Consider the following 27471-nt stretch of genomic DNA (forward strand, 5'->3'; position numbering starts at 1 on the left):
GCTGGTTCATACTTAAGGGACATTTAAGGGACCCAGCCTCCAAGTAGGGACCCAGTCAGGACACACAAACTCTGGCGGTCTGAGCTGAAGCCTCACCGAATGAAAGGAAGTGCTGAAGAAATGCACGGAAGCAACACGGCCTTGCGGGAAAGGCCCTGGACTTGCAGGAAAGATGCAGTAAAGCCGTGGAACTTACTGTCATTTCTCCAAGGCTCATGATAATGGGCTTCATAATACCCGCCTAGCTTAGGAGAAGAAACTTTTGCAGAATGAATCAGGAGCCAGGTTGCGCAGCGACCACCCCCTCGGTGCTCCCGAAGCCCGGGCTGCCAACCTGCGGTGGCCCTGTACACGCTATGGTCACTTTCTGCAGCCCGCTTCGCCTCTAGACCCTGCGGGAGCTGCGCCCTGTCCTGGTGTCCTGGAAATGCGTGCTGCTGGCCCGGAGCGGGGAGCGCGGCCCGGGCCTCTGGGCCCCTCGGGCTGCGCCGCCGTCTTGCTGCCGCCCTCCTGTGGCCGCTGTGAGGCGACCTCCGGCCGTCCTGCGGGCCTCCTCCCTCGGCCGGTGACATCACCGCATTCCCGTCCCGGCTCCTCCCGCCTGCAGCCGCAGTGACAGGCGAGCCGGGCCCGGTGGCGGAAAGAAAGTGCGGGGCCGCCGCGCCGAGCCTGTCCCCGCCGAGGCCGGCTTCCCCGGGCGGCTCGGGTGACAGCGTCGCGGCCGCCGGGCGCAGGGCGGGGCACGCGCCGGGCACAGCCGAGCGGCAGGCGGACGCTTCAGAGAGACGTGGGGAAAATGGCTGATGACTTTGGCTTCTTCTCGTCGACGGAGAGCGGGGCCCCCGAGGCGCCCGAGGAGGACCCGGCGGCTGCCTTCCTGGCCCAGCAGGAGAGTGAAATCGCGGGCATAGAGAATGACGAGGGCTTCGGGGCACCTGCTGGCAGCCAGGCGGCCCTCACGCAGCCGGGACCCGCGAATGGGGGTGAGTCAGCCTGGTGGCCTGGGGGTTGGGGGACCTGGGGCTCGCACCCGGGGTACCGGGTGGAGTGAACAGGGCCTGCTATGGCCAGCCAGGAGCAGGCCTGGGGCCAGTGTGTACCTGACCGGGACCTGGAGGAGATGCGGCGGGGACGGGGGGATCTTTTGGAGATCCCCATCTGAGGCCTTGCCTGGGGCTGTGGATCTGGTGGCTCCCAGGACAGAAATTCGTCATGACATTTCATCCCCAAGCCAACTCCACTATTGCCTGGCTCTGGAATCCAACACAGCTCAGGCTTGAGCTTCCCAGTAGGCTGGCTGCCCCAGGCCGAGCCCTGCAGGTGTGGGCAGAACCCCAGATCTCCCTGCCCCTCAGAAGTAGCTCCCTCCTAACAGCTGGGAAAGCAGGGGACGCTGGCTGCTCCAAGAACTCACAGATCTTCCCTGGGGAACACCTGCCATCCTGCACTCACTGGTCTAGGCACTTTTCTTACATTTAATCATTTCATATGCATTATTAAACCCATTTCAGAGATGGCAAAACCGAGGCTCAAAAGGTACACTACTGAAACAACTAGCAAGTGGCAGAGTGAGGACTCTAAATCATTTCTCTCTAACTCTAACCCTTTCCACCTGACCACACTGTCTTCCATATGCCAGGCTCTGAGTTAGACACCAGGGTGGGGGCAGGAGCACAGAGAGCTTCTGTCAGATGTGGTCCTGTCCTCCTGGGGTTTGTAGCTCAATGGTTTTCCAAAGGAGGTCCAGGACTCAGGATTTGGGGCCTGGTCCTTGCAGTACTGTGTTTATCAACAATGTTCCTGCTCTGGCTTTGCCTGAAAGGGCAATTTCTTAACGTATCTAGTAAAAAAGTAGATATCACTTTCATGGGTACCTCCAAAACAGCGCTTGCTTCTTGTTAATGTTGTCGTTTTGGTAGGAGTTTATGGGCCTGTTGGAATAAGTGGTACCTTACATATTTTTAAAAAATGTTTACAAGTAAGGATTCTTTTAGTCATGTTTGTATTCATTCAGCATTTACTGAGCACCTACTGTGTGCCAGGCCCAGTGGGGATACAGATATGAATAAGACAGTTACTGTGGCTTGAGGAGCTTGAAGCATCTCTATATCCTCTTGGTATGAGAAACATAACAAGCCTTTTTTAACATATAAGAAACTGGAGGCCCAGAGAGCCTGAATATCTTGCCCAAAGTCACACAGCCATGAGTGACAGATCTGGGACTTGATCCCAGGCTTCTCAACTGTGGGCTCCATGCTCTTTCAAATGCTGTGGCAGTCACCCTGGGAGGTGATGAGATGTAGAGGTAGGGAGGGGGGTCTTTTGCTACCCAACCAAGCCAGCAGTGGAGGACTTCTGAAGAAGCAGCAGCTCCTAGCACTTCAGCGGGACCCTCACACATCCCAGGGAATTCCTAGGAAATGTGAGCCCACGTTCATGTACCAGTATTCATTTGTCCACATCTTCCCCTTGAGACCACCAACTTCCCCAGTCGGGTTGGCCTGGGAGAGGCCCTGCTGGGAGAGCCAGTGTCAGAACCACCTAAGAGAGAAGCAGGTAGAAGTCAGGCAGAGGGCCGCAGAGGTGGCTGGGGGTTGAGCAGGCTGTGACCTCTCCCAGGACAATGGGGCTCCAGGGGTTTACAGCCTGGATGGGAGGTTCCCTCTCCGGCAGGGGTGGTGCACAGATTGGCCCCCAGACCTGAGGTGGCAGGGAGAGAAGCGGGGACGTGGCCCTCTGAGGGTCTCCCAGACTCACAACCAGTAAAGCTGCAAATGCTCAGCTGCTCTGCTGAGTGGGGCATGGGGATCCGGGAGGGGTTATGGGATGGAGGCTCAATAGGTGGCCAGATAGGATGGAATTGATCTGATCCTCCTAGGCCTAGACGGTGATGAGCAAGTAATCCCCCGAGACCGGTGATGAGTGCCAGAAGCCCAAATGAGGTGCGGAAAATGTGCCTTGGGCTGCTGGGAGCTGGGTGGAAGCTCCCGCAGCCAGCACCACTCATCACCACTGAGTCTCGTCTCTTAAATGATGCCCCTGTGCTGAGTGCACTGACGTTGGGCTCCCAGGGAAACTGTTTAGTGTAGGCCTGAGCCTGAGCCACTTTGAGTCTCTCCTCTGGGGCTGGAACTACGGCCAGCCTGAGCAATGGATACTTTGTTTCCATTCATCAGCCTTGGGTAGGGCCCAGGAGGTGTGTACATTTTCACACCCAGATTTCTAAGCACTCCACCTGGCTCTGACCCCAACTTGCCCAGTCATTTCCTGGCAAGCCCATTTCCCCTGATGGGCCTCAGTAACCTCCCAGGAATGTTCTGGACCCTTGTCTGCCCCAGTTCCAAAAGGGGTCAGGGATCTGAGAGAAGCAACACCCACAGGGTTATCCTTGGGACTCGTATCTGCCGTACTCTGGTTCTGCCGGCTTCGGACTATGGACACGTGATTATCAACGTGCCATGGGCTACTCATTGTGGGGACAGAGACTTTTAATTCTGTGTGTGGGTATGTGTGGATTCCCAAAGAGGTTAAGCCTCATTCCAGGAGAACACTCATGGGACTGAAAGACTGGGGCACAGAGACTTTCTGAAGGCCAGGGTGGGCACCTGTGGACAAGGAGCCTGAGGCTGGGACTGTCAGGGAGGCAGGGCTGCAACTTCCCCTCCAGAAATGCCAGGTGCACAGACCAGCATCATCGTGAATGGACCCTGGTAACGTAAGGCCCTGGTAGAGGAGATGCCCCAGGAGAAGAAGCCACTTTGCAGAAGATGCTGCCACTAATTTAGGGGCCAGGCCACCCATGCAGGAGAAACCCCATCTGAATGAGTAGGGAGGGTGGCTGACAACGGTTGGTCAAAATCAATCAATGTTTGAATGTTTGGCTGTGCAAACAAAGTTGATTATAATCTATATCAGCTGGGCATTATTTCCATGGGATTAAGTATCCTTCTCTTCAGTCCCCAAGCTGAAAACACTGTCACCATTACTCACAGCTCTACCTGGCTGGTAAAGTGTACTTGTCCATCTGCGGTGATCTCGTGCAGCCTCCTGTGGGTCTTGGCTAAGAGGCACTGCAGTTTCTGAGAGTCCTCAGGCCTTGTAGATAACAGTGGGCCCCCAAAGAGCAATTCAGCTTCCATTTAGCCAAAACTGCTCACCCTTAGGAGCTGAATGGGGTACAGAGCCTTATAAGGGAGTGAATGACCCGTGGGAGGTCACAGTAATCGCATAAGAGCGTGGGGGGTTCTGTACAATATTCTGGGATACCCCAGAGTTGAGACCTTCCATCAGCACCCAGGGAAGTAGGGGAAGTAGTAGAGGGCTTCCCAGAGGGGATGACTTGTGAGCTGGGCCTTGGAAAACAACTGCATCCCAAAGAACATTCTTTAGTGAGGGAAGCAGGAAGAAAGGTGTGGGATGCGGCATAGTGTGTTTGGGGAAGGAGGAAACCAGAATAGGGTTTGTGGGAGGGACTGGTGGGAAGTGAGGCAGGAAAAATGGGCAGGGCCAGATTGTAAAGATCCTCACGAGCTATGGGCCAAAGTTCAATGTACTCATTCAACAAATATTTATTGGGCTCCTATTATGTGTCAGGCACTGTTCTAGGTGCTGGATCCCAGCAGTGGACAAAACAAAGTCTCTGCCCTCCCAGAGGGCATTCAAGTGGGGAAGACAGATAAGCACATACAAAAATAAACATATCAGGCTGTGGTAGGTGCTACAGAGAAAATAACTGCCCAGGGGAGGAGGTAGGGGTGCTGGGGGATGAATGTCAGGGGTGGTCAGGGAAGGCCTCTAATAAGGCAGTGTTTGAGCAGCAGCTGAAGGGCGTGAGGCAGCAGTCCACATAGAAATGGGCAGGAGAGCTTTCTAGGGAGAGGGGACAGCACCTGCCAAGGCCCCAAGGAAGGAGCAGGCCCTATCGACCACCATGGTCCACGGGAAGTGGATTTCCTTTTGGTTTGTGTTCATTATATTTTTAATTAGAGGAGTGACATAGGTAAGTGTATGCTTTTCAAAACGTCAACCTTGGCAGCTGGTTTGAAAGAGGTTTGGGAGAGGGTGAAGATGGAGGCAGGGAGGCCAGTGAGTGGACAAAAACCATTTATTCCTTCTTTCTTTAATGCACTGATTCATTTGCTTATTCAACAATTAGTTTCTGAGCGCGTCCTAAGTCACAGGTACCGTGCATGGCTCTGGGGAAGACAGCGGTGAGGATAATGGACACAGGCGTGCCCGTCCAGGTGCTTGCCACTAGCGGGACAGACAGGCCAAAGTAGTTGTACAGGTGGGCCAGGCTGGGGGCAGAGGGCGGAGGGCAACTTTGAGGATTCTTGTTGCAGCAGAAGCCACAGGAATTTGTGACTAACCAGATGTCAGGGAAAGGGACCGGGAGGAGTCACTGTTTAGGTGAGGGCAAAATCGACTCCTTCTGGGAGGGGCAGGAGGAGGAAAAGTAGGCCAGGTGCTGCCTGGTGGGGGCAGTGATTCCTGCTCTCTGAGGTGGAGCCATTGCTCAAGGCACCACAGGGACAGGCAGAGACCTGCAGGCCCCTCTTCCTGAGCCCTCTCAGACCCTGCCCTGAGCCTCCAGAGCCTCTGCCTGTTCACCAGGCACAAGCTCCACAGACAGTTGGGCCATTCCCAGCCGTGGCTGAGGGGAAATCAGTTTTGGGTAGGTGAGGACCTATTATTGGCTGGGTGACCTTGGGCAATCATGTAGCCTCTCTGAGCCTCAATTTGAGAATCTGTAAAATGGGTTGATAACAGCTTTGTCACAAGGCTATGGTGAAAATCAGAGGTCATATGGCTGTGAGAAGGCTTTGTGCACAGTCAAGGATTGAGCCCAGGTTATTTGCGTATCCATTATGTGTGCGTGTAGGGTGGGGAGTCAATACGCACATGGACATATACAGAGGTTGCTTTGGGGGCTAATGTAAGACCCTGCTTGCTATAAGCTGAGCAATGAGTGATGCTGTCTTCTGTTCTCTTTCCAGCGGGTTCTGAGGACATGGGGACCACAGTCAATGGAGATGTGTATCAGGTAAGCAAGATTCTGTCGTAGCAGGGGAAGGGACCGACAGCCTGGGTCTCAGTAACTTTTGGCCCCCATCATGGGTAGGATTAGGGATTCAAGTTCTGTTCATTGGGATGGGAACATCAGAAAGATTTTGATGTGGTTCTTTTGGTCATGTAGGAGAAGGGGATGAAGAATAAGGACCACAGGGATCAATGGGGTGTTGCCTCAGGTTGCCCGTGATGATGTCCAGCTTCCAGAGGGAGAGATTAAGTGGCCTGCAGTGGCATGGACTAAAGGAAACACAGGGCCCTGCACACGTGTGTGCCATTGGTGGGAGGCTGAAGCCAGTGGTCATCTGCACCATGTCTGAGCATTTTAACTGGGTGAGCCTTGGACCCAGAGATTCCACTTCTCAGAATTTTCCCAAAGGAAATAGCTGGACAAGGACACCCAGATTCTTTGCAGGATTATTTATAATAGCAGACAAACTGGAAACAACCTAAGTGCCTAGTATTGAGGGCCTGGGTAGGTAAATTGGAAAACCATTCTGTTGTTAAAAAGAGCAGTCAGAGCTTTCTGTATTGACATGAAAAGATGCCTATAATATAGTAAATGGAAAAGCAGCTTGCAGAATAATATGCACAGTATGGTCCTGTTTTTTATTTTAGAAATATGTTTCCATGAAAGATCTGAAAGGATGTGTACCAACTGTTAACAGTGGTTAGCCCCGAGCTTGCGGGAGAAGGGGGGATAAGGAGAGGGCTTTCACTTTCACTGGATTGTCTTAAAATTCTTTGTAGTGATCCTATAACACACATGCGCACACACTCACCCCCCCCACAAAAAAACAGCTAGTAAAGATATTTCTAGTTAAATAGTGCTTCTCTCCACACTCACTTGACCCCCTCCCTTCATACATACACAGTTCATTTTGAAAGTACTTAAAGAACTTGGACCACAAATAGCATCCCCAGGACCCCACAGATGCAACAGTCTTTACCCCCAACCTGCAGATACCTGGGTGGGGGCAAAACCTTCACTGGATAAACTTTAATTCCCACTGGACTGGCTCAAAGACCCTTGACTGCTGGGGCTGCAGCTGCAGGATCTCCTGAGCTCTGCTTCGTTGAGGAGCTGGCCTCCTAAATCCTCAGGAAGAACAAACAATACTTTCTTATGTAAGAGAGATGGGCTGGTACCTTACACAGGGCAACTGGCCAAGTCCCATTTCTGGAAAATTACTCAACTACCAGCAAGCTAGAAAAGTCAGTCTCTAGGACTTTAAGGGCTTCGTGTCTCCCTGGGCCTGAAAGCACCAAATAAGCAGCATTGACGCCGGTACAGTTTGGCAGAACATTGAGACTCAGGCTGCTCCTGTCCTGGGCACACTCAAAAGGACGTGGCCTGACCCAAAAGGTCTGTGTCCTAAAGTGGCCCTGGAGCTGGAGATACACTTGGGACCGGAGAAGTACCTAGAACACCATGAGCAGGATAATTTTCCCTTTCTATACATTAGGATCTTGAGGCCTTCTCCCTCCCTGCCCCAGGCCTCGCTTTGTATTTAATGGATCTGAGAAACCCTGGGCCTCCTCCGCAATCTTGGTGGGAACTCTTATTCTCCCTGCTACCAAGAATAACCCCAGCTATGTTTATCTGTAACTCATTTCACATCTGTGCCACGTTAGCATCCTAACAGGCAGGGGAGGGGTCACAGATGAGGCGAGTCACTCAGAAGCTTAGTGGCCAAGTTCAGGTTCATCTAGATCTCCTGCCCCTGATCTGGTGCCCTTTGTACCATCCCCTTGTTGCTGGAGCAGGCAGGCCACAGCCCCTGGCTGGCGGGTGGGAAGCCCCTGCAGACTTTTCTTAGGATGGAGCATAGAGCAGGGTCTGGCTTGTGCACCCCAGGCTTTCAAGGGTCCTGGGCAGAACTTTCCTGCTACCTTTCTTAATCTTTTCTGGAAGGCTATGGGCCACTAGGGGGTCCAACTGTGAACCTGGTCCCCAACAAGGCCTAAGGATAAGCCTGCATCCCCGTTGAGCTACTTAGAGGAATCAACAGCTCAGCTCAGCTTAGCTTTAGCTGGTCAATCCCACAGATTGGTTATGCCTCATCCTCCTGGCTGTCCCTGGAGTCACAGTACATGCTCGGCCAGCATGGCCCCCCGGAAGCCCTTGTAGTGGTATCCAGTGTCCAGCGGAGGGGTCCCTCGGGAGAGGAGTGCTGGGGAGCTGGGCTGAGAAAGCCTGGCCCTGACTGTAGCCTGTGGCCTTTTGGTCCACAGGCCATTCCTGCCTGACCTCTTCCCTTTCGAGCTTGGGCGGGGCTCAGAGCATTCCTGCAGTCCCTGGTGAGCCCTCCTGGGCTGCCAGCCCCACTGGCGGCTGACCCGATTTCCTCACTGCGACAGTCAAGTGATTAAAGAGGAGCCCGGCTGTGGCCCTCCCGACCTCACTGCTCACTGGCAGGGGCAGGGCAGGAAAATAAGTCCAGAGCAGCTGGAGAAGGGGAGCCAGCAAATAGCTTCTCAGGGTCTTGTCTGCTGGCAGCACCATTGTGTTCTTCCTGGTTGTGGTGATGGTACAGCGCAAGCCGGTCTGCTGGGGGCATGCCACGGGCAATGGTGAGCCCTGCAGCTCTGCCACCCGTGCATGTGCATGTGCATGTCCGCTACAGGCTACAGGGGTCACAGGGCAGTTATCGCATTCAGGCCCCATTTTGCACCCCGAGTGGGATGTTGTCACTCCCATTTGACAGGTGACGAAACCTAAGGAGCGCAGGGAAGGGACTTCTTAAAGGTCGCACATCCAGTGAGTCGCAGGAGGGGACTTAAAGCCCAGTCGCTCTGATGCTGTGTCCCCGTGCCCTCCACATCACTTTGCAGGCAGCCCCTCATTCCTTCATTTAGTCAACTCGCATTCTGAGTGCCATGCGCTGTGCTCAGGGCCTCAGATGTAGAGGCAAATCCCATGGATGTTTGTCCTCGAAGAGCTCAAAGGACAGAGACCTGAAAGTCATGCAGGATGGCAAGGGCTTGGGTGTGGGGCTGGTCTCAAGAGTTCTTACTATGCGTCAGGCAGCACCCAAAAGCGTTATGTGGATTAACTCATTTCATCCTCCCAACACCTCTACGATGTAGGTTCTGTCATTATCCCCATTTTACAGATGAGGAGGAGGATGCACAGGGAGGTTTAATAGCTCTGGTTGCACAGCAGGGAAGAGCTGGGACCTGAACCAGGCTCAGGCGCCAGACACTGCACTGAAGTCAGAGAGTGTGACAGGGACGGATGTTGGAAGTGGGTTCCAGGCTGCCCAGGGGCATGTGGGTGGTCCTGGCTAGGGGAACAGCATGTGCAAAGGCACAGAGGATAAGACACGCATTCTGGGGCTTGCCTGGAGCCTGGCATCTGCTGCAGAGAAGGGTGTGCTGGGGGAACCTGAAGAGACCACGGGTGCAGGGCTGCTGTGCCCGCAGGTGGAAGGGATGGGGGTTGGGGGGCGGGCACAGCTCCCAGCCAGAGCCTGTTACTAGGCCGTGCTGGTGGAGGACGCAGGCCCAGCTTGGCCAGGCTTTGTGCCCAGGGCCTGGGCACAGCATGCTTGGACCACACTGAGCAGTGCCCCTGGATGTGCAGTGCAGCTGCTCTAGGCTCCGCCCCCCCACCCCCACCCCCCGCCCCAGAAAAGCCCCAGGGTCTCTCAAGCTGCTCCTACACCCAGACTGCTCCTACGCGGGGCGCTGTGGCGGGCTGCGGCAGAGGAGTTTGGATGGAGTCAGACAACCTGCGCTTCATTTCTGGCTTTTCCCAGCCGGACGGCTTTGGACTAGTTACTGCCCTGAGCTGGATTTCTCATTTGTGAAATTGGGATTAGAAGCCCTGCACTGCTGCCTCCGCAGGTCTGTTGAGAAAAGTGCTCTGTAGCCCTGGAAGCTGCTTCTAAATCCCTGACCTAGCCACTGAGTGAGCCAAGCGGGGTGCGTGTGTGGGTGTGAGAGAGACAGACGGGGAATGGGGCGTGGGGCAGTGGGAGGAGGGGGTGCAGTCTCTAATCTTGGGATGGTAGACTTATCAGGGAGACCAAAATCACGTGACACAGAAGTAACTTTGGTCCCTACTGGCTATGTATGGACACACGTGTGGCTATGTGTGACACCCAGGAATTCAGTTTGAATTCTGGCCCTGCCAGTTCCTGGCCAGGTGACCCTGGGACTTCGGAGCTAGACTTTTCCTACCTGTAAAACAAAGATAATGAAACCCACCATGTAGGGTTGTAAAGACCAAAGGGAACCGTTTAATTGCAAGTTCTCTGCCAGTTTTAAAAGGCTGTAACCTGTGAGTCTTAATTTTGGGGCAGTCTTGATGGAGATGGTGGGTCCTGAAGGACACCATGGGATGACTTTTACCCAGAGGACCCCCTCCAGCCCACCTCTCCCACCCCATCTGCTCCACACCTGGTAGCATCTCTGTACTCAGATGTTTGCAAAGGCACCGGCCTCATGTGGTCCTTAAGCGGCCAGCTCTTGGTCTGAAATGCCCTTTCCCTATCTCTTCCCAGCCTACTCTGCTCCCAGGCTAGAAAGGTCATGCCCTCCCTTGTCCCCACTCTTTTCATGACCCGTGTTATGCATGTACCCCAGCTATGGTCCTCATTTGTGAGGGACTCCCTCTGCAAGCTCCCGGATGATGGGCTGTCTCGTTCATCCCTGACCCCAAGCCTGAACATCTGTTAATTCATTCAAGTAATGTTCTTGAAATCCTCCTACAGCCAGGCCCTCCATGTTCTACATACTATAAAGAGACAGGCAGTCTCTGTCCTCATGGAATTCCCTTACTGGGGGGAGGGGTAGGGTGGGGTGGGGAGGGCAGATAGTAAACACGTAAACAAACCAGGCTTTTAAGATAGCCTGAGTGCCAAGAAGAAATAAAATGTAGCACCTGGATAAACACGTAGAAAGTAAAAGTAACTGCATTTGTCTGCAGATGGGACAGTCTATAGGATTGGGCAGAGGTCCTGGTAGCCTAGCCTCAGGACAGGGCTGTTCCCAGAACTGGAAAGGTACACCTGTGATCAACTCGTGTTGTCCAGATTAGGGCCCTGGAAAGGCCCCTCGAGATGTCTTGAGAGACTCTCTCAGTTGAAGTGTAATGCTGGGCAGGAAAGAGGAATAAGGACAGTGCCCCAACTGCCCCACCCAAGGGTGGGCCTGATCCGAGGAGCCAGGCTGCACCTCTCCGCCCTGGGCCTGCCCTTCCTTCTCCCCGAAGACAGCTGGAGATGCAGCCCTGATGTTCCATCTGCGTGCTCCTTCGCCCTGCTGCTCACAGCCCCTTGGGCAGACGCTTACCCAGCCCTTCTTCTGAACCGGGCACATGCTGGCCCCGGGGGGATCTTCATCCACATGGCCACTGCTTACTGAGCACCAGCTGTATGCCCACAGCAGGCACCACTGGACAGATGTTGTTGGGTGGGGAGAAGATACGCTGGTACTCGTGACAGTTTTAATGAGTGCTTGCAGGAGGAGCACAGGGAGCAATAAAAAGATGGGACAGGAGTTCAGAGGCTATAAACAAGGTCCTGTCCTGCCCACCGGGAGCTCACGGTCCAGCGGGGAGACACCTGCAGTAGAAGGTGAGGGTGTGACAAGAAGCACAGAGAGGACAGGATGTGAAATCTGTTTTGGGGCTGGGAAATATCCCAGAGCTGGTGACCTCTGAGCTGGAAACTTGTGGGGTGGAATAAGATTTCATCAGCCAGAGAAAGGAGGGAAGACAACTGAAGGCGAAAAGCACAAAGGAGACAAAAGCGGGCAGCATGGGCGTGTGGGATGTGTGCAGACAGGAATGCACGGGGCGGACAGAGCACCAGAGTGGGCGTGCCAGGAGATGGGGCTGGATCATAAAGTCTCCAGCTTTGCGAGACCAGAGGGGAGCCCCATCCTTGCTGGGCTGAGCTCTCAGCCTGCAATGCTTCAAGTCACCACCCTGGCAGGTGGCGTGGAGAACTGGGCAGAGCCCTGGCTTGGGAGCCAGAGGACTGGACTCTGGCCCTGCTTCTGCCACTGTGTTGTGCCATCTCTCCTGGCCTCAGTTTCCTCCCCTATAAAATGGGAATTAATAATAATAATAATTCTAGCTACCATTTACTGAGCCATCACTCCATGCCAGGCACTGTTGTAAATGTCTTATAAATATTGTCGCATCAAATCCTCACAACTAGCTCTTAGAGGTACTTTTATTACTATTCTCACTTCAGATGAGAAAACTGAGGCCAGGCAAGGTTGAGCAACTTGCCTGGGCTACACACATATATAGCAGGCAGTAGAGGTGGGATTTGAACCCAGATGGTCCAGCTGCAGAGTCTGAGTTTTTCATCACTGTACAGTCGTAGCCATGGCCACCCTGCCTATCTCAGGGCTGCTCGTTCACTCAGCAAATAGTTATTGAGTACCTGCTACATGCCAGGCACTGTGCTAGATGCTGGGGACACAGCAGTGAACAGGACAGGCAAGGTCCCTGTTGCCACAAGGGTGACATTCTGATGGAGGAGACAGACAATGGACAAGTAATCATATTATAAAGTGAGGCCATTTGGGACTGTGTTATTTGGTAAATAAAACTAATAGGGCAGGGCTTTAATGATAGAAACACAGGGAACTCTCTGAGTGCCAAGAAGCATTTGAAGTTCTTTACACTTTTTTAACTCATTTCATCCTCATATTAACCCTGTGGGGTGGGTGCTATTTTGTAGCCCATTTTATGATGAGGAAAGTGAGGCACAGAGAGGTTGAGTAACTTGCCCACGGTCACACAAGGAGCAGAATTACTGGCAGAGGGCACAGCAAGTGCAAAGGCAGGGTACAGTCCCAGGAGACAGTGGGTATGAGGTGGTTTGAGATGTGAGGGGGTGTCCTGGTACTCAGGCGCCAGACACAGAGGGGCAGGTGGACAGGCTGGGTACACTGCCGTGTGTTTGTGTCCTAGGAGGCTAACGGTCCAGCTGATGGCTATGCTGCAATTGCCCAGGTCGACAGGCTGACGCAGGAACCCGAGAGCATCCGCAAATGGAGAGAGGAGCAGCGGAAACGGCTGCAAGAGCTGGGTGAGGGCAGGGCTGAGTGTGCAAGCTGGGCTGGTCCCCCTGGCCCCGGGCTCCCCACTGGGTTGGCTCTCTGGGACACGGTCGGGTGGGGAAGCCTTAGGCTATATGGGGCCCTGCCCCACCTTAATGTGGGATTGGCTGAGGATGGACCCAGGGCTGCCTGCCGGGGCCGAGGGGAGAAGCAGCAGCCAGAAGCACAGCCAGCTGTGCCTCACATTCCTCCTGGAAAGCTGCTGTTCATTCACCTGTTGTGGGTTGCAGATGCTGCCTCCAAAGTGATGGAACAGGAGTGGCGGGAGAAGGCCAAGAAGGACCTGGAGGAATGGAACCAGCGCCAGAGCGAACAAGTTGAGAAGAACAAGATCAACAACCGGTGAGAGGAGCTGTGAGGGTGCGAGGGGACTGTAGGGTCATGAGGGAACTATGGGGACATGAGAGGACCTACAGGGATATGAGGAGCTATGGGGACATGAGAGGACCTATGGGGACATGAGAGGACCTATGGGGACATGAGAGGACCTACAGGGATATGAGGAGCTATTGGGGACATAAGAGGACCTATGGGGACACGAGAGGACCTATGGGGCATGAGAGGACCTATGGGGACATGAGAGGACCTATGGGGCATGAGAGGACCTATGGGGACATGAGAGGACCTACAGGGATATGAGGAGCTATGGGGACATAAGAGGACCTATGGTGACATGAGAGGACTGATGGGGACATGAGAGGACCTATGGGGACGTGAGAGGACCTACAGGGATATGAGGAGCTATGTGGACATAAGAGGACCTATGGTGACATGAGAGACTGATGGGGACATGAGAGGGCCTATGGGGACATGATAGGACCTATGGGGACATGAGAGGACCTATGGGGACATGAGAGGACCTATGGGGACGTGAGAGGACCTACAGGAATATGAGGAGTTATGGGGACATAAGAGGACCTATGGTGACATGAGAGGACTGATGGGGACATAAGAGGACCTATGGGGACAATGAGAGGAACTATGGTGGGGGGACTGTCTTGAGGATGGGTGATTTGGTGGCAAGAACGCGGAGGAAGGAGAAGCCGAACCCACAATGATGTTTCCTCAGTGGCCTGTGGAACTCAGCGCGCTGAGCTCTGCAGAGCTGGTATGCCGTTAAGCTCTGACCTCCTCACCACGACAGACAAAAGTGAGTCTGCCAGTAAGCAGACGAGGTCCTGGGACCCAGTGGGATGTAAGCCAGGCCGTCCTGGAGCCCAGTGCCCAAAGCTCGACCTGGGCCCCCTGTGGCCATGGTTATCATGACAGAGAACACAGGCCTGGCAGGAAGGGAAGAACCAAGCCGTGTGCAGGCTTTTATTGCTTATAGAAATGATAATGCTTCGACCCAGAAGTGGCTAAAGAATAAAGGGAAGTTAGTGGCCTATATAACTGGAAAGGCCAGGGGTAAGGGCTGCAGACCCAGTGGACTCAGGCACTGAAACAAAGTCCGTCAGCGCTCACTTTTACTGTCTCTCGGTCTGCTTTCCCCTACGTGGCCTTCACTCTTGGGCACACATCCCTGGGATAGGGGCAAAGGTGGCCACTAGCAGCTCCAGGCTTCTGCTCGATTTTCTTGGCAACTTCAGTGAAAATAAGCCTCTTGCTCCCAACAGCTCTAGCTGAAGTCCTCCACCTGACCTTCATTGGTCTGGTGTCGGTCACGTGCCCACCCCAGGCCCAGTGATTGTCTCGGGGGAGGGACTCTCCCATAGACCCAGCTTGGTCGATAGTCCCATCACTTGGGTTGTGCATGGGGTCCGGTCCCACCCAAACCACAGGGACTGAGTGGGGGCAGCTGATGCTTCAAAGGACAATCAGTATGCCCTTCCTGGAAGAAGGGGGACAGATGTTGGTCAGGAAAGATAGCAGAGGCCCCACCGGAGAATACCTTGCAGAAATGGTCTCAGACTAGAGACTGCCAGCAGCCCCTACCTCTGAGGCTGTGCACTTCAAGGTACAAGACTTGCCAGAAAGGAAAAGGCTGGCTCTGGGAAGCCACCAGCTGGAAGCTGCTGCATGCCAGGCCCTGGGCCGGGCACTGCGGAGGCCGAGCTGAGAAGGACACAGTCTGTGTCCTCAAAGAGCAGAGGAGGGAAACACACGGGTACAGCTGAACTCAGTAGTAGGGCCCTCTGCAGGAAAGCTGTGGAAGCAAGGGATGTGGGTGGCGGAGGGACCTCTGTGTCTAGGGACCTGGGCTTTGGAAGGTGGCTAGGAGTTCACCAGGAGAAAGAGGGCAGGGGGTGGGGGAGTGTATTCTAGACTAGGGAACAGCATGATACGAAAGAAAGGACGTTGTGCTTGGGCACCAGGGAGTGGCGGGAGACAGGGCCGGAATGAGGGCTCCCATGTGCAGGGCCTCGGAGGCGAGGGGCGGGCAGACACAGGCGGTGGGGAGCCACTGAAGGTTTGTAAACAGGGGGACTAATATGATAGGGCTGAGTTTTAGAAAAGGCCACCCACTCGGGTGGGTGGAGGATCCCTGCTCTCCTCTCAGGACTGTGGAGAGTTGCTGAGCCTTCCAGAACTATGCTTCCTAACACGTCTCCAACTGGAGGTACTAACGCTGTCTCTCTTTCTCTTTAACCCTCTGCCTGTCTGTCTATCTTGCCATCCCGTCTTCCCCCACCTAACCCCCTTCCCTCAAGGATCGCCGACAAAGCATTCTACCAGCAGCCAGATGCTGATATCATCGGCTACGTGTACGTGTCTCCTTTGCTCCTCTGCAAGGGGCTGTGTGTGGCTGGCAGTTTCTTGAGTCTCCCCCTTGTGGGGTATAAATGAGTATGGCTGGGCCTGGGGCAATGATCAGAGCAGGAGGTGAGCCCGAGGGGTAGGTACAGGCACCAACCCTCACCTCCATCCCTCCAGCAAACGTTTATTGAGCATCTTTGAGACAGCTTTGCTAAAATCCAGGCAAAGAAAAGAAAGGAATGTCCGGCCATCCCCAGGTGAGAGAGGCAAAGGGCAAAGCAGCCCAACTCCCTCCTTTTGAGATGCCTCTTGGAGGGGGGAGATGGGGTGAGTCTTCTATTGAACAAACAAACATTGAGGGCTGGTGCTAGAGGTATAAAGAATGCACAGCCATTCCCCGCTCCTGCCTACAAGTGCACTGCTCCTCCTTAGAACTTCAGCCTGAATTTGGTCATGAGCCCCTGTCCAGACCACCAGTGGTTCCCTTTCACGTGTTTCTGCTTTGAGGTCTAGTTGGTCCTGTGCCTGATCCAGACCAGAGATGGCAGAGATTTCCTCTTATGCCGCCCCGCTGGCTGGTAGTGACAGCCTGGACAGTGTGCTGGGGATTGTGAAGCCGAAGAAAATAATGCAGTGATGAATGTGTGATGATTGCCACGTGTGTATGTGCCAAATATTTGCTGTTCCTCGCTCTGGATACGCCCTTGGCAGGCCTCTGACACTGTCTGGGCTAACGCTTCTCTCACAGATCATGGGACACACCGGAATAACAGCTTTCCACTCCTTCCTTCCATCCAGTCTCCCATCTGTCCAGTGCCAGTCTCTGGTCAGACAGGAGTAAGACACACATGGTCTGTCCCCCCAAGTTGCTCATGATCAAGAGTGTGTTGTGATAAGAGCCACATGCAAGGACACAGTGGGCTCAGGGAGAGCCCAGGCAGGCTTCAGAGGTCAGAGTCCACCGGCCCTTAAAGTGTGAGAAGGAGTGTGCTGGGTGGGGAAGGTGAGAAGGGAATGGCATCCTAGGTGGGAAAAGCTGCTGGGGCAAAGGCGATGAGATGGGAAATATCTAGCGGCCTGCAGCGCCTGGAGCGGTGGGAATGGGGAGAGAAGGTCAGTTTGGAGCCAGTGGCAAAAAGCCTGTTGTGAGATGTTAAAAAGCTCAGACTTGATCCTGAAGGCAGTGGGGAGCCATGGGAGGTTTCAAGCAGGAGAGTGGGGATGGAAGAAGGGCATCGGCGCTGAGGAATACCACAGGGCGTTCAGTGCTCCTGTTGCACCCGAAGAAATGGTCCAAGGAGCACCCAAGGGAGTCCTGAAGAGAGGAATAGTCTAGACCAGCACTTCTCAGTCCTCCATGTGCCTATGAATCACCAGGGCCTCTTGTCAAAATGGAGATTCTGATTCAGAAGGACTGAGGTGAGGCCATGATTCTGCATTTGCAACAAGCTCCATGGTGATGCCGGTGCTGCTGGACCATGAACCCCACTTTGAGCAACAAGGTTAGAGGCAAGCCTCTTGACCCAGAAGAGAGAGCTCCTAGGATCACTCCCCTCAGCCCCACTGGTCAGCCAATGCCACACAGCACCTTACATTTTCTCAAGCCTACACACACCTGCTACGTTGTTTGATTCTCAGGCCAGTGAGACAGATCAGCAAGGTGGAGGCACTGATCCTCCCTTCCCAGGTTAGGAAATAAGCACACACCAGGGAAGCAAGATCACTAGCGAGGGGCCGGGTCACCTGATCTGGGGCCGGCTCATCCTGAGCCGTGGGGATCACGTGGAGAGCTCCCTGCCATCAGTCAGTGCCTGGCATGTGGCAGAACTGGTCCTGCTTGAGATGCAGGGGGCTTCTAAGGAGAAAGGGGCTTTAGGGACACTTGTTGGCGAAACAGGACAGAGACCCAGCCCTCCCCACCCCAGAATCCCTCATTGCTTTTCTCTTAATGACTCCCATGTTTAGGTTTTGTCCACTAAACTACATTTATTATACTTTGTTTCCCCATTGTTCTTTAATCAGTGGCTTCTGTAACTGTCAGCCAGAACTTCTGATGAAAAACCCACCAGTTTCCATCCTAATTTGATTCCAATCAAAGGCAAAGACTCCAGTGGAGCATTCCTCAGGCTGTGGCGCCAAAGAGATAATAGTCATTTGGGGCTAAAAAGAGTTCTGTAGTCAAGTATGCTTGGGATATGGCAGATTCTATATCCATCGTGTACTCACATTTGTGGTGCACATAAGCACATTAAAGGCTTTGCAAGTCTTGTTTTGAAGATCTTCTTTAACTGATTCTTCTATACATTTTTGACCACAGCTCTTTTCTAAAGAACACTTGTAGGGTCCACAGAACCCCGAGGCAATGCTGAACCAGAGACTTCAGCTAGGTGGTTAGTCAATGTCCTGCTTAGTTTTTGGAAATGTTGAAAATAGCTGAGATACTGCATTAGTTCCTCCAAGGGCCTTTAGGTGTCAGGAGCCCCAGTTTGGGAACTCTTGATAGAGAGGTAATGAACAGACAGTGCTGGGGCAGGGGTAGGAGGCTACTTGAGCTACAGTGGCAAGGGAAGACCTTTCTGAGGAGGTAAGGCCTGCACTCAGACCTGAATTACAAGAAGCAACAAGCCATGAACAAGTCTGGGGGAAGAGGTGACCGAAAGTACAAAGGCCCTGAGGTAGGACCAAACTAGGCTTCCTCTGATGGCAAGGCTGTTCCTGGGGGCCTGAGGTCAGAAGGCCCGGGGCTGGGGAGGAGACGTCTAGACAAAGGACCCCAGAGTAGGCTGGACAAAGCAGCCTTGCTCAGTGGGAGCAGCGCATCACTGATTAAGGGGAAAGGCAGACAGCTATGAAACCTCTGTCCTATCTCCACCTGCAGGGCATCTGAGGAGGCTTTTGTGAAGGAATCCAAGGAGGAGACCCCAGGCACAGAGTGGGAGAAGGTGGCCCAGCTGTGTGACTTCAACCCCAAGAGCAGCAAGCAGTGCAAAGACGTGTCCCGCCTGCGCTCGGTGCTCATGTCCCTGAAGCAGACGCCGTTGTCCCGCTAGGAGCCTGCCACCAACATGGCCGCCATACAGGGGCCGGGCCGGGCAGAGGAGGAGCAGCTGCTTTGGCCAGGGGGGAAATGCCTCCAGCAGCTGCTACACAGCCTATCCCGTTCCTCGCCATCTCCCGGGGCCGGGAAGGGGAACCCTCACCCCTCTCAACTGTCATTCCCTCACAGCCCTACGGCCCAGCCCCTCACATCTCCTCTCAGTCCACAAAATTGTGACTGTCCCTCCTGATGTATTTTTTTTTCTTGGCTTAAAGGGTGTGTTGTTAACTCTTTTTACACTTATTTCATTCTCATTTCTCTGGAAGCCACAAACTGGTGTCAGGGCTGTTTGTGCTTAGAACTTTCCCAGCTTCATGGGCTTGAGAGAAGGTAGGGCTATTTCCCTGGTAACCCAGGAGCTCCCAGCTGGCAGAGGGCATCCCAATCTGTCTATGTCTGCTGCCTCCAGCCCCAGGAGGAAAGACAAACTCTCACAGAATGCTTTTGCAAGCTTGATCCTTTCTGATCCTTGAACAAACCCATGACATAGGGATTCTGTTGGTCTGTCATATAGCCACAGACACCCAGAGGGGAAGCAGCTTGGAGGGAAGAGGCAAGACCAGAGGTTCCCGGTGGGTGCTTCCTCTTTGCCTGGGTGAGGGGCTGGTGAAGGTAGCCTCTGCCACAACCCTTCCTTGGGATTGGTCAGGACCCTCTGCCTCTTTCAGCTGTGCTCTTCTGTGGATTTGGGAGAAACAATCAGTGACAACACCTTCCCCTTCAAGAGAGTTGCAAACAGGTTATGTTCAAGCCATTGTGATCTGAACAATGTTTAAAAATATTTAATTGCCAACCGTATTAGTTTCCTAGAGCTGCCATAACAAAATACCACAGTGTCTGGTTTAGAACAACAGAAATTTATTGTCTCACTGTTCTGGAAGTCATAAATCTGAAATCATGGTGTCAGCAGGGCCATGATCCCTCCAAAGGCACTAGGGAAGTATCTGTGTCCCTTGGTGTTCCTTGCCTTGTACAAGCATTACTACAATCCTGAGTTCATCTTCACATCGCCTGCTCTCTATACGTGTCTGTTGCTGTGTCCAAATTTCCCCTTTGTATAAGGACACCAGTCATATTGGATTAGGGCCCACCCTACTGACCTCATTTTAACTTGATTACCTCTGAAAAGACCCTATTCCCAAATAAGGTCACATTCTGAGGTACTGGGGTTAGGACTTCAACTAATCTTTTCTTTTTTGGAGCGGGGGGAGCACACAACACCAACAGTTAAAAATAGTGGCCATCCTCTCTAGAAGTGCCGTAGTCCTCACCACTTCATATCTGTTCCTTGTGGAGGCCAAGGGTCACCACAAGTACTGCTTTACATTTATAATCTCTGTCTTACAGCTGAAAGAGCATGGTGGGGGCAAGAAACTTAGCTGGCCTAAGTCATTCAGCTGGTGTTGAAACTGATGGAGTCACAGATGGAAGGAACCTGAATCCGAATCAACACTTTAGGGATGACCGCAGACCAGGAACACCTGTTTGAGACTTTACATGAATGAGAAACTCATGAGTTGCCTCTCTTCTAGAGGTTGCTCAGGTCCCCAGCCTCCTTTTTTCCTTAGCCATAAAACACTAGGTGCTGCCACAAACCACTGGCAAGCTTTGGGGATTATGCTTTATGCCCTTTCTGTTACACCACGCTGCTTCTCTAAGCCTCAGTTTCCTGGTCCATAAAATGCATCAAGAACCAAGCTGAGATGGTCTAGATCAGTGGAGCCTTAGGTGCTCTCAGGAGGTGGGATTGGGGTCAGGAGCAGAAGTGGAAGGCAGAGCCCCCTGCCTCTGACAGAACCATGGCAGGCCTCATATGAAGGAAGGTTTTCTACTGAAAGTTTGAAAACTGTTGGAAAGCTCAGTTTTTTTTTTCATATAACATCACTGTAGAGACTCTCTACTTTTAATAAGTACCCCAGGGTGATTGTTACCAGGAAAGTTTGAGAATCAGTAGACTATTGGAATTCTAAGAGCCCCTGCAGTCTTTAGTCTGTTTTCTCCTAAAACCAAAGACCAAAAAGCATGGGGGTGAGACTGGGAATGAATTCACCAAACTACAAGTGGATCAGAGTTTATTAAGTAGGGAGTGGTGAAGGTGCAGCACAACTAGAAGTATGCAACACTCAAACTGAACCGAACCTGAGATTCCTGAAAAAAATCTGTCGGTTACACAATTGGCCACTTCTGCCCCCACTGATACAGGGGCTTGTCAGGGGACATGAGGGAATAATGCCAGTGGCAGGACCGGTGGTTGCTCCTGGAGCTGGGAACGATCTCCGCGGAGCTTTCAAGGGCAGGCCACCGACTCAGGGTCGAGATTTCATAGTGGATGCAGCCAGACCCATCAAGATGGCTACGACCGTGAAGCCCTGGGCGGCGATTCGGGTGCGCATCATGAGCTGGGAGCGCTGGCTCTGACCCCGGTGGAAGCAGTAGAGGCCGTAGGTAAGGGCGGCCGCTGTGCCCAGGCAGCCTGAAGAGGCGACAAAGCAGGTGGGAAGCACCCTCCCCGCTTTGGGCTCCCGCCCCCAGGGTCAAAATCTCTAAACAGCAGCTGAGGAGAGGGGGGTATGGGGTGGAGCTGAGGTGGGAGGGGCTGGCCAAAGCGGGGGTCCTCCGTGTCAGAATCGGCCCCATCTCAGCGCCCCAATCCCGTCCAGCTCCTGCTCCAATCACCGCCCGGCCCCTTCGCTACATCTCTGGTCTACTCTCATTCCAGTCCCCCCTGGCGTCCCCGGTCCTCCCCGATTTCATTCCCCTCTACATCACTGTCTTCTTGGTCTACAGTACCTTTAGCGCCCGCTTGCTTACCTATGGGTACCATTGGGTTCTCGCGGGTCTTGCGAAGAAACTTTTCCTTGAAGCTTTCCGAAGTGCTGTATACACTGGGGCTAAAGCCCTCAATGACTGGGGGCTGCGATGGTTCAAAGGGTGCCTCCGGAGTGACGGGGCCAGGAGTCGCCATGTTTTAGGTTACAGCAGTAGAAGAAAACCCGAACGCTAAACCCCGCCTCCTGATGAGGTCATCAAAGAGGGCGGGGAAAAGGACTTTGCTCAGTGTTGTACGCAGGTGTAATCCCTCATGGCACTCTGGGAGTCGTAGTAATCAGTCAGCTGTCGCTGCGTGGAGGACTACATTTCCCCAAAGCCTGCGAAACCGCGCGATCACTAGCCGGAAGGAGTCGCTACACGAGGTACTTGGAGTGAGAGGCACCGAGTCTGAGTTACCCGTGCTGGGGTCAGCGCGATGCCTAAAGCCAAGGGGAAGACTCGGAGGCAGAAGTTCGGTTATAATGTTAACCGGAAGCGTCTGAACCGGAATGCTCGACGGAAGGCAGCGCCGCGGATCGAATGGTGAGGGGACCAAGGTTCAGGAGTCAGGGGGCCTCGGGCGGGACAGCCGGAGAGATGATGGTTACGCGATCGCCCTCTCTTTTCCCGTAGCTCCCACATCCGACATGCCTGGGACCAGACCAAATCGGTGCGGCAGAACCTGGCCGATATGGGTTTGGCTATGGACCCCAACAGGGCAGTGCCCCTTCTTAAGAGAAAGGTAGTGACGTGGTAGGGTCCCTTGCCCTCCATCTCCAGCTCCCCCCCGCCCCCCACTCCCGCCATACTTAGCTGGGTTTCAGAACTTAGTCCTGTCTATTATTACCTCCCTCACGCCCTTCCTGGGTTTGCGACTTCCCCACAGGCAACTCGGCCAGGCTGTACTGACTGTGGTTGAGGGTCCCTTCATATTCCCTCCCCCAGCACACACTGGACCTGGGTTGGAACTTCCCCTTTCCTTCTGCACTTACTTTTTTTCCTCTGAAATTAAACTGTTTGGGTCCCTTGGCATCTCAGCCATATTTTCCAGAATTTATCTTTTTCTGCCCTTAACTTTTCTAATAAGGCGTTTGGAATCTTTACTTACTGTTCCTTACACCTTTCCTCAGTTATCCAGTCGTCCTTGGTCTGAGGCTTCCCTAGGGGTAGTTTTTCCCAGGGCTAATTTCTCCGGAATAATTATTTTTCTGGACGCGCTCTCAAAAATAGCACCCCTTTTCACTCAGTAACTTCTTTCCTGCTTTATTTTAATTCATTGGCAGTTGTAAATACTTCATGGTATATTATATTTGTATATTTGCTTATTGTCTGTGACTCTTTCCACCAACATAATCTCCTGGGGACAAGGATCTGTGTTCCATTCACTACTAAATCCTGTGCTGCTTAGGATGTGACTAGTGCTCAATAAATAGTCAACCTAATGAATGGGCTTGCTGACTGGATTTGTCCCATTGCCTTCAGACATGTTTCTTTTTATCCCTTCATGCCAGAAGAAAATGGTGCTACTGTTTCTTGAACAATTATGAAGCTAATAGCCAAGCACCGTCAGCTTGCTCTTCTGCATAAGAGAAGATGTCTGACATCTCTCCCTCACTGTAAAGTATAAAGTGCTTTCACGTGCATTGTTTCATTTGCTAACCGCACAGTTAAGTGAGGCAGGCAAGCGGTATTATGCCCATTTTATAGTTAGGCACAGAAAGATGAATTGCTTACTTGAGCCTCTTGGGAACCACGAAGCTTCCAGGGAGGGCATTAGTTCTTTTTGTCATCTATTCTTGCCTTTGTGGAGGGATCCTTGTGGGTAATGCAGTTGTGTTGGGACGGGCAGGAGCCTTTAGAATTTCCCCTCATCCAGGATCTTTTCCTGTGTCTCCTAATCTCACGGTCTGTGTTCTCTGCAGGTAAAGGCCCTGGAAGTGGACGTGGAGGAGGGGCCTAAGGAGCTCATGCGGAAGCCCTATGTGCTCAATGGTGGGTGTGGGCCACATTCCTCTAGGTCACCATCCTGCTCAGTTAGAGCTGGAAAGGACCCTCAGATGTTCTCATTTCACAGATGGAGAAACTGAGGTTCAGAGGGAAAAAGTGAGCTGTTCTAGAGCTCAGCTTGCAGAGTTAGGACTGTGTCCCAGCTGAGACATTTTCAGTCTACTGGCTAAGCTCCAGTGTGTGAAGGGAGGTCAGAGATGTGAAGGGAGGTCAGAGATGTTCAGGGAGGATGTAACTAGTGCCTGAGAGGATAGAAGAGAAAACGGTAAGTCTCAGGCATACATTCAGCTTCTTATGAGATTAAGGATGAACAGATTTTTTTAAAGATTCCACCATGTAATCTTTCCAATGATAAATCCAATTTTATGTATATTAAGGCTATAGAGACTGAATATTAAAACAGAAGAGGGTAAATTCTGCAGGGAAGCAGGAATACTCTGGAATATTCTACCCATCCTTCCTCTTTCCTGTCTGTGGTTTTTAACAGTTCTCCTAAAGTTTAAAGTATCTGAATGACCAGACATTTGATATAGAATTCTGTGAGTTCCTGTCTGTAGTCTATTTTAATGATTCTTGTAAGAGTTACTGACTGCACAGGACCGTATATACAAAATCGTGTGTACTCTCTGTAGTCAAAGCTAATCTTAAAAAGTTTTATTTTTAATTCTTTAATTAAAGCAAAATTTAATTGTTGTTAAAAAGCACATAAAATTTACCATCTTAATCATTTTAAAATGTATAGCTCATTAGTGTTATATTTACATCGTCTTGCAACAGAACTCCAGAACTTTCATCTTGCACGACTGAAACTCTTTACTCATGAAACAATAATGCCCTGTTCTCCCCTCCCCGCAACCCATGGCAACCAAGTTAAAGATAATTTTGACTATAAGCAATTTTAGCACCTGACCCTGGATAAGATTTGACTACCTCATTTCCATGAGGTAGCTATTTTTCTCCCTTCATAGATGAGGAATGGGGGAGTATTTACCTAGCTATTTTAGGTGTGAGGCCATTATTGGAGCTTGGCTTTTCCCCTCACAAAGTAGTAGATACACAAAGGAGTAGAGAGGTGCCTCAGGCCCTAGTTCTTACAGCTGGAGTTCTCATTTATTCACACCTTTCCATTTCACGTATTGTTATTAACTCTTCAAGAGGTTCTCCGAGAGTTTTAGAGCGGGAAGGGAGCCCTGTCCTGTGGACAGGCACTGCATCTTCATCTCTGTCCCCAGGACCTGGCATTAAGTAGAGATTTTTAGTTTGGTGCCTTTCTTTCACCCATCTGAGGCCCAAAGAGCGGTGACTTGCCTTTCAGTTCATTGCTATACTGATGGATGCTTGTGCCATAGACAGAGCCTGGGACCTGAGGGGCTAAAAAGAAGTTTCTAGCACTGAATTTGCAGATGGAAAAGCTCATCCGATGGTTGGTGTAGCAACTCTTGTGGCTTGGGATTGACTGAGCAGCTCAACTTGTGCAGGAAGCAAAGCCTCATTCCCTGTCTCTCGGCTTCTCTCAACCCAGACCTGGAGGCAGAAGCCAGCCTTCCAGAAAAGAAAGGAAATACGCTATCTCGGGATCTCATTGACTATGTTTGCTACATGGTGGAGAACCATGGGGAGGACTATAAGGTGAGTGGTTTAGGCCTGGCAGGAGGAACCACTTGGGGCCCTTTGGGAAGGTACCCTGGACCATTCAGGGTCTGATATGCTTGGCTATTGCCTGTTTCCTGAGACTGAATGGAAACAGAGAGGAAAGAGAGACCCTAAGAAATGGATGCCATTGACAGAATGCTTATAATTGGAGAGACTGAGTGGCCTGTGGTTCATATCACACTCATTAATACGTTTTGCTTGCATGGTATTTTTATTAATCAACTTGAACTACAGGTGACCCTTGAACAACTTGAGAGTTAATCTGTCTATATTTATAGTTGGTCCTCCAAGTCTGCGGTTCCTCGCATCTAGGGATTCAACCAACCATGGACCATGTAGTGCTGTAGTATTTACTACTGAAAAATATCCGTGTATAAGTCAACCCATACATTTCACATCTGTGTTGTTCAAGGGTTAACTGTAGTTGCCATTTTAATTATCGGAGGTTTCAAATAAAAGTTCTTATTTTTGGCTTCTCCTAAAAATTGAAAGATCTGGGTACGTTGGATCCCCGTGCCCAGGTGGGATCAGTTGGTGATGGATGGAGAATGAGCTACTCAGTTGGTCCCAGTTCCTGCCTAGTCCCTGAGGGCATTTCCCCACATACACTATGGCTTTTAAGGTGAGGAATCTGAACCTCAGGGATGGGAAGTAGCTTGCCCAACTCAGGGCTAGGATTTGAACCTTGCCTGTCCAGCGTTCTTCAAGTGGCCCTTCTCCCTTCTTAGGCTATGGCCCGGGATGAGAAGAATTACTATCAAGATACCCCAAAACAGATTCGGAATAAGATCAACGTCTATAAGCGTTTTTACCCAGCGGAGTGGCAAGCCTTTGTCGATTTGTTGCAAAAGAATAAGATGGAGGTTGAGTGACTGGTTTACACCTGCCCCAGGTTGAGGCTTCCTCCTGGACCAGAGAAGCTGAGCCAGGGTTTAAGGCAAGGAGAGGTGTGCGGCTACAGATGAGTCTAGCCAAACCCCATGGAATCAAAAGGTTACAGCGCGCGCGCACACACACACACACACACACACACACACACAAAATCTCTCACACTTCCCTTTGGGGAAGACACTATCTCCCAGAGGCTTCAATTTATGTTCTTCTGGAGTCTCTGGGAAAAGCCAGAACCTGCTGTTTTCAGAGTGGGTGGTTTGTTTGAATATAGTCTGTGTACAATAAAATACAGTATTTTACTTCTCTGATGGTTTTGTATTTGCCCCTCCCAGCCAAGCCCTGGGGCTGCCCCTGCAAAAACCTACTCAGCCAAGGTAAAGAGGCCATTCAGCCCTTTTTGCTCCATATTCACATGCCTTTCTAGGCACAGCCTCCCTCCTCTTCTCCCCTGTTCTGGTTCCACTGCTCTCTGCCTTGGTTTCCCGCATAGCGGTTCCACTAACGCTTCTACAGAAGCCTGCTGGGAACCCTGGGCTGCTTGGGAGGGGCTTCCAGTGCTTGCCTCACCCCAGCCTGGGGGCTGGTGGACCAGTTCTCCATGGCCCTGGTCTGAGGCCAGCTGTGGCTCAAGGGCCAGAGGGTAAGGAGCTGTATAGCTGCTTCCTGGTCTGTCTTCAAGTGACCTGCCTTTGCTATTTGTCTTTCCTGAAGGGAGTCTGAGGCCCCCAAACTTGCTTTCTGAGACCGTCTGGGGACTGCTGCATACCACTGTGCTGTGTGCCAAGCACTGGGCTACACACTGCATGGCCATTCCCTGGGGCCAGGCCTGCCTAATTCGGTGGCACAGCTGGTATGTAGCAGGATCACAGACAAAGTGTGGGGTGGGTGCTGGGCATTTTCTTGTCTTGGTACGGTATCCTCAGCTATTAATAATACAGAAAACCTGTTCCTAAGCTTTCTCCTTAAAGCACGTAAAATTTGTCTCTCCTCACTGCTCTTGAAAAGAAGGGCTTATGTTTTTACATAGAACATTTCACATAAAACCCTGTAAGGTTGTGTGGGATCCTCGTCTTGCAGGTAAAGAAACAGGCTTGAGAGGCGTTAACGTGGGGTTTGAAATCAAGTCTGCACGATGACTAAGCCTAGACTTTCTCTTGCTG

The 27471-nt window shown here is 52.1% G+C and overlaps 3 protein-coding genes across 3 annotated transcripts; 2 read left to right on the plus strand and 1 right to left on the minus strand.

Annotated features, from left to right (window-relative positions):
• Window positions 1–612: 612 nt before the first annotated feature.
• Window positions 613–19181, plus strand: CLTB (clathrin light chain B). The gene is made up of 5 exons (XM_082837520.1): window positions 613–983; window positions 5997–6043; window positions 13004–13121; window positions 13383–13494; window positions 18728–19181. Exons 1-5 carry the CDS (start codon window positions 797–799, stop codon window positions 18897–18899), a joined length of 636 nt encoding a protein of 211 aa, XP_082693646.1. The 5' UTR covers window positions 613–796; the 3' UTR covers window positions 18900–19181.
• A 1308-nt stretch (window positions 19182–20489) lies between these two features.
• On the minus strand, window positions 20490–22016 carry HIGD2A (HIG1 hypoxia inducible domain family member 2A). The gene is made up of 2 exons (XM_082835509.1): window positions 21758–22016; window positions 20490–21419 (listed from the first exon to the last, which is right to left on the minus strand). Exons 1-2 carry the CDS (start codon window positions 21909–21911, stop codon window positions 21253–21255), a joined length of 321 nt encoding a protein of 106 aa, XP_082691635.1. The 5' UTR covers window positions 21912–22016; the 3' UTR covers window positions 20490–21252.
• Window positions 22017–22135: 119 nt separating this feature from the next.
• On the plus strand, window positions 22136–26605 carry NOP16 (NOP16 nucleolar protein). The gene is made up of 5 exons (XM_082836255.1): window positions 22136–22300; window positions 22391–22499; window positions 23680–23749; window positions 25287–25393; window positions 26146–26605. Exons 1-5 carry the CDS (start codon window positions 22194–22196, stop codon window positions 26287–26289), a joined length of 537 nt encoding a protein of 178 aa, XP_082692381.1. The 5' UTR covers window positions 22136–22193; the 3' UTR covers window positions 26290–26605.
• The last annotated feature ends 866 nt before the right edge of the window (window positions 26606–27471 follow it).

This window comes from Leucopleurus acutus (genome assembly GCF_964270905.1).
Source record: "Leucopleurus acutus genome assembly, chromosome: 3".
Taxonomy (NCBI): domain Eukaryota; kingdom Metazoa; phylum Chordata; class Mammalia; order Artiodactyla; family Delphinidae; genus Leucopleurus; species Leucopleurus acutus.